General features: G+C 47.3%; 1 protein-coding gene across 1 annotated transcript in view; it reads left to right on the plus strand.

The window, feature by feature from the left end:
- The first annotated feature begins 475 nt into the window (after positions 1-475).
- Positions 476-15,390, plus strand: part of smad6b (SMAD family member 6b) — a 24,805-nt gene continuing 9,890 nt past the window's right edge. Inside the window, exons 1-3 of the mRNA XM_049031254.1 lie at positions 476-2,057; positions 8,802-8,858; positions 9,429-9,506. Coding sequence (XP_048887211.1) covers positions 1,151-2,057; positions 8,802-8,858; positions 9,429-9,506 — 1,042 coding nt within the window. The 5' untranslated portion in view covers positions 476-1,150. The remainder of the gene's footprint in view (positions 2,058-8,801; positions 8,859-9,428; positions 9,507-15,390) is intronic.

Genomic DNA, 15,390 nt, shown 5'->3' on the forward strand with positions numbered 1-15,390 from the left:
AGGGGCCCAGTGCGTTATGAGGTCATTCTATGGAATTCTGTGGGCTTCCCGCTCGGACAAAAATTCCTTATGTGCAGGTAACGTGCAGGGCTGCAAAGCCGCTGTGTGTGTGTGTGTGTGTGTGTGTGTGTGTGTGTGTGTGTGTGTGTGTGTGTGTGTGTGTGTGTGTGTGTGTGTAGGGGTACAATTCCTAGGATTTGGTTACTGTACGATGCACTCACTTTGTTGTCCAACACATGAATTTAAAAAGTATACTTTGAAACTATGAAAAAATAAAATAAAATGAAAATCACTCTTAGTAAAATGACATTTTCATAGCTTTTTCAACCTGCTGTTTATCTGGGACAGCGATTTCCTCCGTAAATTTCTATTACAGAGAAGGGAAGAGGTGAATGTTACGCCTTTAAGAGTTAAGAAACTTGAAACCTTGTTTGCGCAACAATCAGTGCAGCTCACAGCCGCCAAAGTGTCTAGACTAGCACATGATGAGAGTCAGCCAATGGCTCCTTGGCTATCCTCGGGGGCCCCGTGTGTATGTGTGTGTTTCAGAAAAAAGAGCGAAACGGGGAAAGAAAACCCAGGCTGCTGTGTGACCAGATCTGAACACGGGGTCAGTCGCACGTCTGAGCCTAAGGATTGTTCGTCAGCAGTCTTCATACTATAATACTTGGGGATTCCACACCAGCGCTTTACTATGGTGACTAACCAATGGGATTGTGAATTCTGAAAGGAATTTCTTGGGATTAATTCACAGCGGAGCAGCTCCATTCATGTGTCGAGTTCTGCTTTAAAAGGAAATTTTTTTAAGGTGTTCCAAAGTCCAGAAACAAAGCGGAAGCGCAGAGTGATCGATTTTTGCTGTTTACTAGTCGGTTACGGGCTACATTCGCGTAGTTTTTTCAGTCTCTGGTGCAAATACTTATAACATCGAGTGAGAATCGCGGTTAATGCTTTATGCAGTTTTGTGTGTAATAGCTGGAGTACAAAGAAGTTTTCTGTTGTTCCAGGGAATAGGATATTATGTTTTATGCATTTTGATTTCAATGAGGTATTGCATTTTGGGACGCTTTTCCTTTTAAATGCCGTTTATTATTTTAGCTCCTAATCTAATGTTGCTGTTTGGCCGCAAATATACAGCATTCGGCTGTGCATGCACTGCACGGCATTTACAAAACATTTATGTTGTACGACGACCATAAAGGAATTTGTAATTCACTCCGATCTGAACAAGAATACAAACTCTAGATTTATAAATTGTCGTATGTTCAGGTCGAAACGCTCAGGTCTTGTGCGGCGACTCTGGAGAAGCCGTTTGATTCCAGATAGACAGGGGGGCGATGGAAGCAGCAAAACCAGCGAAGGGGGTCGGGACGAACTGTGCGGCAATAACCCAGAAAAGATTTCCAAAACGGAGCTCAGACCGGTGACCCGAGGAGGTTCGACTGTGGGGGACCTTCAGGAAGTATGCACCAGATATCCATCAGAGAGTGGCGGCTCGGGGGACATTTTGGACCAAGATGGGGGTGCCATGTGTCTCATGGAGGAGGGAAGTCCCAGATCGGCACAGGAGAATGAATACAGAACGGTGACGTGCTGTTTGTTCAAAGACCGGGAACAGTCGGAACCCAGAAGGCCAGATACGGCTCGGGGAAAAGAACCTGCTTCATGCCAATTCATGCTGAGGAACCACAGCTCTCAGGACGCTGCTTCCCCGGGAGCCCTGGAGGCAAAGCAGCGCTCTGTCATTGAGCAGGAACTTAAAACTGCCACCTATTCCTTGTTTAAAAGGCTAAAGGGAAAGCCGCTGGATACCCTTTTGGAGGCCGTGGAATCTAAAGGGGGGATGCCGAGCGATTGTGTTATGGTATCGCGGACGGAGTTGCGGTTGGGTGGCCATATGGCACCACCTCAGCTGCTTCTCTGTAAGCTTTATCGCTGGTCCGACCTTCAGCACACGGCCCAACTCAAACCACTTTGCGAGTGCCAGAGCTATGGGGCTTCGGATCGTCCGACGGTGTGCTGCAACCCCTACCATTACAGCCGACTCTGCGGCCCAGGTAAGCTCATGTGTTCTGCGTACCGGGGACTTGAGAGTGCGGCGGAAATTTCGGCTAATTTTCTCAATTAGATAAAGTCGAGTAAGTTGTTCCCGTTACTATCTAATGCATCGCCTCACGTAGAGTTTATATTAAAGCTGTTGTGTTTGACAGTGAGCGGGAATCTTTCCGGATTAAGTTTTTAGAGACAATCGCAAAGTTTTATCTGCGCTCAATCCCTGTCGCGTGTTGAAGTGAAACGTTCTCAGTCCTTCGCAGTACGATGGGATGACTACTGTGGGATGAAGAGGAGATGCTTCGCTTCTCAGGCGATGATTCAGTAAATGATCAGATTTACACAATTACAATTAGTTATTGATACTGGAAAGAAAAAAACATTTAGACCCTCTGACATTAGTATGAGCAGATTTAATGTGTTGCAAGATTTATTTAAACTGTTCGATTTTTATTGCTAGAATAGCCTATGGGAATGTAACAAAATCAAACATCGTGGATATGTAAAAAGAATAAGCATACAACCTGTTCTAATCGACTACCAGAAAACCCTAGATTAAATCTAGGTTTGACACCTGGATGCAGAATACCTCTGTTTATTGATGCCATGTTGATTTGGTTCAGCTAAGCATCTTCTGTTATAAATGTGTTAGATAAACCAAAAACTTCACTGTACTGTACCAGCCTTGTTTAACTCTGTGCCCGAGCCTGCAGTAACTTTCCAGCGAACATAGTTTGTCCCCATCCCAACTCCTTTACTTCCTCTGCTATCAGAATGAAAGCCATATACGTTCGTATGTAGAAAAGAAATAATAGTCGCATTGCATCCTTTTTAAACTGCTGCGCGTTTCCTGTGGCACATGTATGCGCCTCTGATGCTCATGTATTCATTTGGGCATCACTGCTTGCTTTTTTCTAACGGTTTCCTTATGTCTGTCTGCATTCCAAATCCCACTCGCAAATGTGAAATGTTCGCTGTTTTGTTCTCTATCAAAACTATGACCTGATTCATTGCCTAGTCAAAATGTGTTCAGCGTATTGTTATTAATCAGTCTGGCCAATCCTCGATTCAGAAGCGAATACAAAAACAGTATTGACATATGCTAGTAATTACCCTAAAAGATAACCCATGCTAAGCACATGTATCAAATCAGTCAGCTGGGTGTAGATTAGAAAGTTGTATGTAAGCACGTTAAAGGCTAAATATTTAAGTTAAAAGAGTAATTGTATGATGTGATGAAAATCAAGTAAACTGAAGCTATATGTGACTGAACTGAGACTTACTTGGTTTGTTGAAAATTTGCAGTATCGAGTATTTTTGAGGGAGTCGCGACTGCGCAGTAACAGCGAAGATGCAGTGGCCTTATCTGGACTGGCTCGCGGTCTGCGGCCGGTGGCCCGCCTGAAGGACACAGTTAACCCGCAAATTTGATTTCCTCATGAGTAGGAGCGTAACCTACGGCAGGCTGGAGGTGCAGCGGAAGGTGGAAACGCGCATTCGAGGGGTCCGTTTATTTCAGCTGGTTTTGGGGCAACGTGAACGCTTTATACATGCAATTTTGTGCACAAGTAACTCAGACTGAATGCTGTGTATACACATTTAGCATTAAACATTACCACTGTACCAAAAAAAAAGATTTTAAAAAATAATTTGAGTAAGGTAGCTGAAGTAAGAACTGCTCGTAAAGTCACAAAAATGATGTATTCATTTTATATGAATTTATATGATGTATATGAGGTATAAATAAAGAATCGAGAAGATAGAATAATAAATCCACTGTCAGAAAACATGAACGCTTGATCCTTTAACTGAGTGGATCTCTTGCTTATTCGATTTCCTTGAGTAATCTATCTGAGTAATCCTTCATATATAGCGGTGAATGCAGGGGGCTGCTTTGTGCAGCGGGCGCTGGGCTTCTTGGAGTGTCCGTATATGATGACAGCTGCCCATTCTTGCGAAGAAGACGCGGCCCTTTTCTTTTGCTGGTGTTACATCCTTCACTTGAAGCTGAGTTGTTGTGACTGCTGTTTCGGCAAATCCATTAGTAATCCGCCTTTATCTTTTCTCACTCAAACCCAAGCCTTACAACTCCAACGAACGGTAAAGAAAAACACTACAGACGTACTAGGCAGGCTATTGCAACATAGCTTTTTTTGCCCATCATAATTTGACCAGTTCTCTCTACAGAGAATAATGTGTATAATTAATTTGACTAACCGTAGCCTTATCTGTTCACCCATTATTGCTTAAATATTTAGAGAGATTATATAGGCTAACATGCATTACGTCTTAAGCCTATGTGATTACATGCGCTAGGCCAACTTATTTCAATTACATTTAAACTTTTCCCGTTATTTAAATAACAATTAAATTAAATACTGTCAATAAAGATAGACGGAAACAGCAGGGGCTAGTCCACCAGGCTACGTTCCGCCCTTCTTCTATCGTCGAGATATATACTGTAAATTTAAAACCTAAAAGGCTGTTTAACTGTTTAAATTTCTTTAAATGTGCAGCATCGAGAACAAACGACTGTAAGTTAGCACATAAATATGCCGCATTGGTGCACGTCTTCTTCTTCTATAAATCTTTTGAAATCTGAGTAGTATAATGCTCACATCTGTACTTGATCTAGCTGAATGCGTCCTGTAACTAAACGTACTGGTCTTACTGGGAATATAAGTTTACTAAAGTGCGCATGTAACCGTATTTCCTATGGAATTTGTCCAGCTGCAAGTGTCTTTACAATGGCTATGTGCTTTACTAGACAATAAAATGTACCTTTATTTTTGGTGTTAACTGTAAGAACGGTTCAACCCGGCTAATGGCGTCATATGTGTAAAAAATCTTCAAATGGATTTATAAAATGGTGGCATGCGTGGTACTGACCGGAAAGCTGACATTAAATGTTTTACAATGTAGTTTTCAGTTTAAACCAGCCCCTTGGCATTTTCGGCTACGGTGGAAATACAGGCCTAGTTTAATTCCACGATATTGCATTAGGAATACATCAATGGTCCTACTCTAATAATATCCTACAAATGTGGAAAATATTATTAAAGCTCAAAAGCAACGTGAAAGGATTTGATAGGCCTAGTGAACCTGGAATTTATTGGAATCCTAAGCTTCAAATATTTATGCGTGAAATTTGTAAATTGGTGAAGTTTGGTTTTCAGCAGTATCGGCTTGCCGGTAAGCCTGCTTCTCCCCGGACTGGCAGGCAGGCAGGCAGGGGAGGATGCGGCTGCCCGGCCCGGCGCCCTGCCGCGGGGGTGCGATCTTCCCGAGACACGCACTCATGCTTAAAAGCCAGCTGTCAAATACACTGAAAGTAGGCGAAATTAATAATTTCAGATGAATTAACGGATAAGCTTTGGAATGGTCGGATGTCTAAGGCTGTGTTTTAAGTGAATTTTAATTTAAGTACAAAAAAAGTTCAACTCACAAGTTTCTCATTCAAACTCTAACAACGCTTTTTAATCGTATATCTTACGTGTGCGAGGTTTTTAGTAAATTACTTTTTTATTGCTTATAGTAAACTTAAGTTGCCCCATGCAGATTTTTAAAATGTCCTTTAACATATTATAAACTGGTTCGATTGAGGAAAATGGAGCTACTGGTAAATGAAATGTACTGTGTTGTGATATAAACTGTGGGTTAGGAGCGCCAGAAGGATTTAGATGTACGTGAACCGTGAACGTTGCCCTTTTACATGCAATGAGAGAGCGCTGAGCCCGGAGCCGGAGAGCCGGAGCCCATGTCTGTCCGGACTGAGGCTGCACTCTTCCTGTTATCACTAGTTTGCATACCGTCACTGGCTGCAGGTCGTTAGTGCTCCCAGTACGGACTGGGCAGGTCTGTCGTACAGAAATCCCGCCAGTTTATCGGAGGTGCTTCAGGGTGCGTGTTTCCAAACACTATCAATTATCCAATAAATAATCAAACAAACTATCTATCTATCTATCTATCTATCTATCTATCTATCTATCTATCTATCTATCTATCTATCTATCTATCTATCTATCCTTATTGATCAGTCAATCTTGAGAAGTACACAGGCATCCAGCAGCAACAAAAAAATGGACAAAACAGCCCGGATAGGTTAATAGAACGGGGATTTAAATAGACTTAAAGTTTTGCTTCTTTTATTTGCCCAGGCATTATCCCTTTGAAATGAGATCAGTTTCAAGCTGCGCTTTAAAAGCCCCTTTTCCTAAAGAGGTCCCCTCATGCTATTTAGGTGGAGGAGTGGTGATAATATACAGTTTGCATACTCCTGGCGCCAGACTGACTAGCTGCGTATCTGAACGCCTGAGCCTGGATCCTGGCTCTTAAAGAAGCCGCGCCTGTTATGTTTGCGCCCGTCCTTTGGCGGGGTCCCCGCGTGCCTTTTCACTTTCACTATGCGTTTCTCTGCTTTTCGAATTATTTTCACCTCTTTGTGCTTCGCCTCTATTCACTTGCCTGAATCGCTTATGATGTATACGGAAGTTTGAGCAAATGAGGGTTGTGCAGTATATTCAATTAAATGTTATTATTGTGTGTTTCTATTTGATTATTTGGCTCTTAATGCAAAGTTAGCAGTGAAAAACAGTTGATTCCAAACAACCCAGTCATTTTCATTTGGCGCCAGTGCAGTAGGTCTGCTTTGTGTTTTGTTTTTAATATTAAAAACGTGACTGCTGCAAGTCGGAGCACACAAGCTTCTTGGTTCATGTACTGGAATGCTCATGTTTTGGGAAATGTGCACTGCACAGATAACATGTTTGTTTCAGTGGTTTGTTTGACCTCTTGACTTCATGTTTGTGTCCATTTATGAAAAAGATCTTGACAAATAGCAAATGTTTTGTCTTCAGTCTTAGAGATAGCACGGCACTGCAGAAGCGAAAATATGAAATATGGCTATAAAAGATGAAAAGACTTAAGGACAAAAACACAAGGAAGATTTCCTAATGTGATATTATTGACCAGCTTCAGAAAAATCTGATTCGTAGTAAAAGAATATGTAAAGTGGGTGCTGAAATGGGTAATCACTGCAGGGTGACATGCTCAGTCCACAGTGTGGCTCAGAGTTGCCGTGCTTCTCACAGCAGGAGGATTATGTTGTCCTCCCTTTTCACTTTTGTTTGGCCTTGCTTCCTTAATAGCGGCTTAATTGCAAAATAAAGGCAGAAACTGATGTAAATAACATGCATATTCGCCTTTGGCAACAGTGAATTCCTCGGTTTTTTCAGACGATTCTATTCACTGTGTATGTTCTGTTGAAAATTCCAGCCAACCTGAGTGAAGTGATGGTCCCCTCACGTTTGAGATGGTGACTGAAACCATAACGGTGCCACATTACCTCTGTTTTCTCAGTTATTTCCTGGAGAAAATGCTGTCCATCTACATACAGCTCTGAAAGCATCTGAAAAACAAACTCCAGCACAGCATTGAGAGGATGCACTCGAAAAGCGTGTATCTTCAGTAACCTGTGATAAGGGAGACCTTGGCCTTATTGTCCCGACCTCTAGGAGGACCTTCTGCCTTCTTTTTCCTGTTTTTGAGCTTAATGGTGCTGTAAAGATGGCAGTAACCCTGCCTGCTTTCCCCGAGTACCACACTCACGTCTTTTCTCTGCTCAGCCACTTTTATATTCATTACGTGAGTCACAGGAAGTCTGAAGCGGCCCCAGACACCTGATTTTAACCTGATTTTTCCATCTGTGATGCTGTGTTCCCTCCCCCCGGTATTTTTAAACCCGAGCACTTTGGTGCAGGTATTATGGGATGGCTGTTAGCTGTGGGCTCTGATATGTCTGTGTGTCGTGGCCCTATTCACTTAACACTTGCATAATTTTTCATTGCAGCATTTTTCAGTCACATGGTCGATGTCACACAGATATATTTACACATTTAGCAGACGCTTTCATCCAAAGTAACAAGACAAATAGCACATTACAACCATATGTGCTATCAAGGAGTCTACTAAGCGTAAGTGCGGTCAGGCTAATCGGCTAATGAACGCCCAGCAGGACTGGGGCAGGAGATACACAAGAACAACTAACAAAGCAAGAACCTAATAACGCTATTGAAGTACCAAAAATGTCATATAAAACATTCAGGGACAGTAAAGAGGCTTCAGGCTCGCAGTGGATGTGCGTAATGGGACAACTTGAAAAGATTATTGTCATTATTTGATTTAATTTCTTTTTGCATGATTATATTTTGACAATTCTGACCAGAATGAGCGGCTGTATGGGAAGGCATCTCCTCACATCTACTGTTACATGCTGTAGACTGGAGGTGGACGTTTCAGGTCCAGAAAGTAAAAACCCAGGCTAACATTTTATTTCAGCCAACCGGTTGAGTATATGGCCTAATGTCCGAGTTCAGGTCCTGTGTCCCTCTATGGACGCGTCGGAAGACTGAATGTGTGACAGCAGTGAGACAAGGTCCCATTTTGAAGGTGCATTCAAGTGCAGCTTAGAAATTTATTTTTTTCCCAAGATACATTGCGTGAACCTTCAAAGGACGCAGCTTACAAAGACATAGATCACATCTGAAGGATGCTGCCCCTGGATTCGGACACTGCCAAAGAGTCTCGGTTGTTTAGTTGAAACAAAATCTTGGACTGAATTTTTTACTTTTTGGACCTGAAATGTCCACTGCATGAAATTGGGGCTTCGTGACATCGGCACGTCTGAAGGGGATGTTAGTCTGCGACGTCAGACACATGGTGGTTCCTGACGCAGCTGTTTTCTCTTCCAGAGTCACCCCCACCCCCCTACTCCAGGCTGTCCCCCACTGAAGAGATCAAGCCACTGGGTAAGTCCCGAGTGGGTGACCAGACACCGGCCCCCGCGTGATGGAGACACAGGTTTCCTGAAATATCCAGCACCTATAAAACAGGGAAACCCGGCCACGGTCTGGGTTGACGGACAGTTTTGCTCGGCCATGTTTGAATGATGGGAACCACAAAGAAATGAATATAAAGACATTCAGGTCTGTAGATGTTCCCAAAGCCGAGCTGCAGGTGGTGAAGGGGTCCAGCTGGACCCCGCTATTTATCACTCACTCGTGGGTTCATGGTAACACTGCTATGGTCTCTGGGCACCAGGGTCTATTACTTACTCCTCCTTCGCTGGGACGGTGAGCATTAATGCTATATTTTGGCCCAGGTGTTACTCCCTCCCACAGAATGGATTTATTGATCATGATTTCATTTGCTACAAATTTAAAGCCACCACTTGAGTTGAAGTTAGACATTTTTACACCACCACCCCCCTCCAACAGAGGTATTGAAAACAGACACATGGATCCCTGTTAACTGTGCCACTGTGGAGTGAAGAACACGTTTCTCTCTGCTGACTCGACCCGACGTGTCTCCTTTTGCAGATCTGTCCGATTCAACATTGTCTTACACTGAAAGAGAGGCTACTTGCCCCCCCTATGTCTTGCCGGACGACTTCTCAGGTGAGTGAGCTGGCAGCGTCGGCTTTTGGGAGCAGCAGCCTTTGGAAAACACGCGTGATGCTGGTGGACCGTGCTGCTGGGGTGGGGGTCTTGCTTATTAGTCTGTCCTGTACAAAGAGGCGTCCCTCTGCTAGCGCAGCTCAGTGGGAATCGCAGGCCCTCTGCAGATGTACTTTGCTGGAGTCTCTCTTGACCCAAGGTAACTATGAGTCATTCGTCCACCGTTCGGTGTGCTAGTCTCTGCCAGCGTCTCGGAGGGATGCTGGAGCTCTCACTGCGGACGCCGTCAGCTTCTGGGCGAACTGGATAACGTGCTGAGAGCTGCGTTGGGGCACGGTGCAATCTGACGAGCGCCGCTCGCCCACTGCCAACACGAACAGGGAGATCACAGATGTTTCTACTCGGCCAGGACGCGATTATTAACGAGCCCCCTGGAGGGGGGGGGGACAGCTGGAGATTGGACCCTAACGTTTTTTGCCAGATTAGTAGGATGGCAGTTTGATAAACTCTTTTCAAGTCAGTTCAAGTACGATTATCGGGATTCCAGGTTTCTGCCGTATGAAGGCCACAATCTGTGCTTGATTTAGTGTGATGCAAAAGTAACGTTTAGTGTGTGCGATGACAGGCTACAGTAGAGTGAGTGTACTGTACTCTTTGCAATGATACCTAGCAGGGGTTTGGAATTGATTAGTTCTAACGAATTGCTTGGAAAAAACCATCAGGGATGTCCTGATCTGCGCTAAGGGGGGGGGGCACCAGTGCTGTGTCGCCTCCCCGCGGAGAGATGGGCCTCCTCGGCATGTTTGGGAAGCTTTCTGCTGTTCAATGCCGCCTTGTGCTCCAGCTGATTAAAGGCTATGAAAACAAGTGGAAGCTCAGGAACACAGAGGGTTTATTGTGGGGGGGCCTGGCGCAGCGGCTCGGCACGGGGGCCACAAAAATCGCTCTTCTTGCCTTGTTTTTCTTTCGAAAGTATTTGAGTGGGATCAAAATGAAATTGGATCTGCAAACCCGCCCCCCTGTCCCCCTGACCCGCTGAACCCCCTCCCCACTACTCGCCTTGAAATATCTCCATCCAGAGTCCAGCTTGGGGTGGGCCCAGGAATACTTGGCCACTTCTGCGATAGGGGTTTGCCGGATAGAAACAGACCTTTCGGATGAATTATTCTCTGGGGTTGGCAGTCATGTGATGAGCTGCAGACACGGGTTCGAGCCACGGCAGAGGGGGAGGAACCAATCTGCCTGGCTTGCCTCTCTGTGTGATCCCCTCCCCTTTCCTTATGGTCCTCACATTGTATAGGCAGGACATTCTGGGTGGGTAGGGAAGGGATTATCCTTAGAAAAGGAGCAAAGCAAACTCTGCGGCAGAGAATTTTGGGTCAGCACGCCCTAGGGGTCGGTTGTTGCCGCAGAATGCCAACTCCCCAAGCATATAACCTTTTCTCAGGCTAACAAGTAATCTGTCTCTTTGCTGTCTCACCAGGGGAGGAAGGAGCGATCGTTCCACCCCCCTGGATTTGTTGACTTGGAATGTCCCAACGGAAAGGCGACTGATAAAACGTTACGGTTCCCAGAAAGCGAGAGCCGCTCCAGACACCCGGGCTGTCGACAAACGGCTCCGTTCGCTTAATGGAAACCAGAAGGCATGCGCACCTTCTAAAAAGAGTGTGGAGGTCCGGTCTCTGGTGGAGGGTGGGTGTGGATGGCGGGGGATCCCCACCGGTGCGGGGAGTGATGGTGACACGGACTCCGTGTTCCTCGGCCTTCCCTGCTGGCCGCCTGGATAATGCACTTATTATTTAGGATCTCATTTAGCTCAGAGAACAGATCCGGAGATGACAAGCGGGGTGGATTCCACACACCCCTCCGCAGCGCGGCCGTGCCCCACCCTCTGCCCTTGGCTTGCTTAAGTGCTTGGAAAGAAAAGATCAATTTAATGGGAGTCGTATGTGTGGTCCCCCCCACCCCCATCCAGGAACTAGTTAAGCTCTTAAAAGCGAGGCTAGGGGGCATGTGGGGGTTAGCCAAATGTGCAGCAGTGGATAGCAGGCGAGAGCTGCTTTAATAGCCCACTCCCCACATTCCTCTTGCCCCTGTCAAACAGTGGTCTAAGGTTTGAACTGGGCCCTTCTGAGGGTTAAACTCCTCCTCTCCATCGCAGGACCCGGTCCTCGTAAAACCGAGGAAATTCTGCGCGCCTTGGTTTCAAAATCTCACAAATTATTTATAATCTGCTGGCGAGTCTGGAATGTCGTTCTGTCGCAGGCGAGCTTCTCCCCGGGCGCGTTGCTAGATGAAATGTGGTCGCCCTCACACTGGCTTCCTCACTGCGAGCACGCAGTGACACGGCCCTTTGAAATTCCCCATGTCAGTAGAGTAGATCCTCTCCCTCACGCTTAGACATTTGCACCCTCATTGGACTCATCTCTGGTGGGGATGAATCCATCTGTAGAAGGGAAATTCTGCAGCCAGAATAATATGAAGCTCAAAGCTCTGAAGGCAGCGGAGATGGTAGCGGACTTCAGGTGTAACACTCCCATCACTCTTCATGAATCTCCGGTTGACAAAGTGGAGTCCTTCCATTTCCAGAGCATCCTCATCTCCCAGGACCTCAGCTGGCATCTGAACATCAGCTCCCTCATCAAAAAAGCCCAATAGAGGAAGTACGTTTGACGGCAGCTGAAGAAGTTCAGTCTGCCAAGGTCAGTGATGGTGCACTTTCACACAGCCATCACTGAGTCCATCATCACCTGCTCGTCTGGTACGCGGCTGCCAAGGACAAGGGCACTGCAGCGTATCATCCGCTGTGCAGAGAAGGTGATTGGCTGCAGTTCGTCATGCCTACAGGATCTACACGCCTCCAGACTTCCGACGCGGGCAGGAGAGATTGTGGCCGATTCCTCTCATCCTGGACATGGACTGTTCAAAAAAGCTACCGTCTGGCAGAAGACTCAGGTCTATCAATACCAGCACTACACACCACAAAAACAGCCCCCTGACCTCTGCAAGATTTCGGGCATCGCCTGTCCAAGATGTGTGCTGCTTTGACGCTGGGGGGGCGCTAAGAAGGGGTATGCTCCCCAGACATTAGCATTTTTAACCATAATAATTTAGGGCTTATGGAATTCAGGATTACAGGGGATAGTGGAGTCTGAGGAAAAAGCAGTCACCCAGCCTTAAGAAACATGTTAAATATGTTTGATTTGAAGCAGTGAGCATGTTAAACGTCCCAAAGCATTTTCACAGAATATATTTATTGCATCACACAAATATGTTCTTAAAACTTACCAGGGTTCTCAAAGGTGATAAATTAAATCTTCTTGTATGTCCTGACACACTTTATGATAAGACTAAGCTCAGGTTTCTAACCGTTTTTCGGCAGAGTCTTTAATTAGTTTAACTGTCAGCAGAGCGCGACTAGATCACAGTGCGTCTGAAGGTGCTTTGTGTCGCTGGGTGAAGTTTGAAAAACAGCGGAGCTGTTGTAATCTTCGTCGGCCAATATTTTCCTTTGGACGCGTCACGCTGTGTTAAGAGAAATAGTTGTTATTTTTTCATTCTTTCCTTTCTGTCATGAGAAAGTAGGAAAGTTGGATTTCAGTCCCGGACATATTGGCAGGAGGAGAGCTTGAGGTTATGGCTGACACACAAACGGTTTGCTTTTCTCCTCCTCAGAAGGGTGCCAGCCAAAGCCTGACGCGGGTTCGAGGCTGTTGGCATAGCGCAGTCAGGCGGGAGGGTCTTCATGCTGGGGGGTGGGGGGGTGCATGATGTCACTGGCAGGGGAAGGTTTATGAAAAGATCAGTCATGCAGATGCTGAGTGTTTTTGCACCCCCCCCCCCCCCCATGCCCTGAACAGTTTTGGGGGGCAGGATAAAGAAAAAAGCTGCTTTTGCTAACCCCCCCTAAAAGCCCACCCCCCACAAATTGCGCATGGAGTGGTGTGCATGAGCCGACAGCTGACAGGCTTTTTGGGGTCTGGGGCGACACCTGTCCAGGAGCCTGTGCCTCTCCTCTGCCACCAGTATCTCAGGGTGACACATTAAGAGGAGCAGGATTTGGGGTCGAGTCTCCAAAGGAGCTGGGCTGATGCTGAGAAATTCGTCAGGGACGCGGAATTCTCTTGATATTACTGTCTGGCATTGACACCGCCGTTTTCCTTTTAAAGGCAGGGATGTGCCCCAGGTCCCACCCGGTGCTGGGTTTCATGTCAGCCTACCTGCTGAGCTCCTTTGTTGTGTCTGCCGGCGTACCTGTTAGATCTGGTCGCCGTAACCCGATAGCAGCGGACATGGTCTGAGGGCTGATACCCCCGCAGCCACCCCTCCTCCCCACTCCGCCTGCACCGCCGCCGGCCCTGCAGACGAAGCCGCTTGTCCCCCCCACCTGGCACGGTGGCTCAGGTTTCCACCGCAGCCTTGCCGCCCTCCCGGGGGGGCCGCTACATCAGGATACAGGATATGGAAATAATGTGACTGCAGTACTTCCACCCTGCCTCCAAAAATCAAGTTTTGTGGATTGTTTATTTTAGAGGTGGAGGGGTGGGGGGGGGTAAATGAGGTCTCAGCCAAACATCCTGTTTGAAAATCTGCCCTGGGAGTCGAGGTGGCATGAGGCACTGAATTGGCTCTTTGATGGCAGGGACACACCGAAGAATGCCTGAGGGGGGGGAGCAGGGTTCCTCTGATGGTCAAACATGCCCATACGATTGAACGAGGGAACCTGGACCCGTCCTGGGATATGCTCCGCTCAGCCATTGTCCGGCTCTGAAACCCTATGAGGGGCGTCAGTCCCGATCGCCGAGGTCCACTATCTGAAGGCGACCCGGCAGGATTTGCAGCTAGTCGTGGTACCGGTTCTGCCGTCCTCAATCTGGTCCCTGAACTCCAGAGCCGATCTGATCGCGGCAGCAGAGCTTGGAGATCAGTCCTTCCTCTTGGCGTTGGCCTACAGAGGGCCGCTGCCTAGGGGCCCGGCCAGGCTGCCGGCCACCAAGCTACCCCCCCCCCAAGCTCGTGTAGAGAACACGCTCCCCGATTCTCTGGACCCCAAAGTGTCGCCGCGTGGCAGCTCGGCAACTGGCCGATGTCAGCCGGGTTCCCTAGTGAGCACAGGGCCAGCGCACCGACTTGTGCCGCCTGTGATGTTTTTCAGCCTCGCGCTGATTTATTGCTCTCTGTCAGCTGGATGGTGCTCCGGTAATTACTGTAAGATCGCGCAGTTGGCGCGGTGCAGCCGCACGCGTTTGGGACACTGCAGTTTGGGACGCGAGCACCTCCCTCTTGCATTGGGACTCGACACACACAGAATGTTTGCATGACTGCTGACTGGCCTTGATTCTCACTGAGCAGCACCAGCACTGGGCCCCGGAGACACCTAGAACCCCACTGGAGGGGGCAGGGTCTGAAACGGCCGCCCGTGTCGGATGAGGTTCTCCTTTTAGGATTGGTGTCAAAGGACCAGAATCCGGCGCGAATGGAGGGCAGAACGGAAAACAGGCTGTCAGGAAAGCCGCTTTGCAGGCTATAAATAGTGCAGCCGTGGTGTCTGTGAATGGGGAAGTCCCCAGGGCGCTAAAGGCCCCCGCAGGGCCGTCCATCCACCGCGGGGTTTACGGCACCAAATAAAGCGGGAGGAAGGGGGGGGGCGTTAAAATGTAAGGAATGTCCAACTGTTAGCTTAGTGCTCTTAGTGTGGGGAGTCTGGGGGCTGTGGCAGGAAACAATGCGCTGCTTGAGCCTGTGGCCCCGGGGCCCGGGGGTCCAGCCACCTGAGCCACTGCACACGGAAGCTGTCCGCTACTTTATTTTTTTCCGGCACTCGTTCCACAGTTACAGTTCTGAGATTGTGCTGCATCCAGTCATGGTCCCAACATGCTGCATG

This window comes from Brienomyrus brachyistius, chromosome 11 (genome assembly GCF_023856365.1).
Source record: "Brienomyrus brachyistius isolate T26 chromosome 11, BBRACH_0.4, whole genome shotgun sequence".
Lineage (NCBI taxonomy): Eukaryota > Metazoa > Chordata > Actinopteri > Osteoglossiformes > Mormyridae > Brienomyrus > Brienomyrus brachyistius.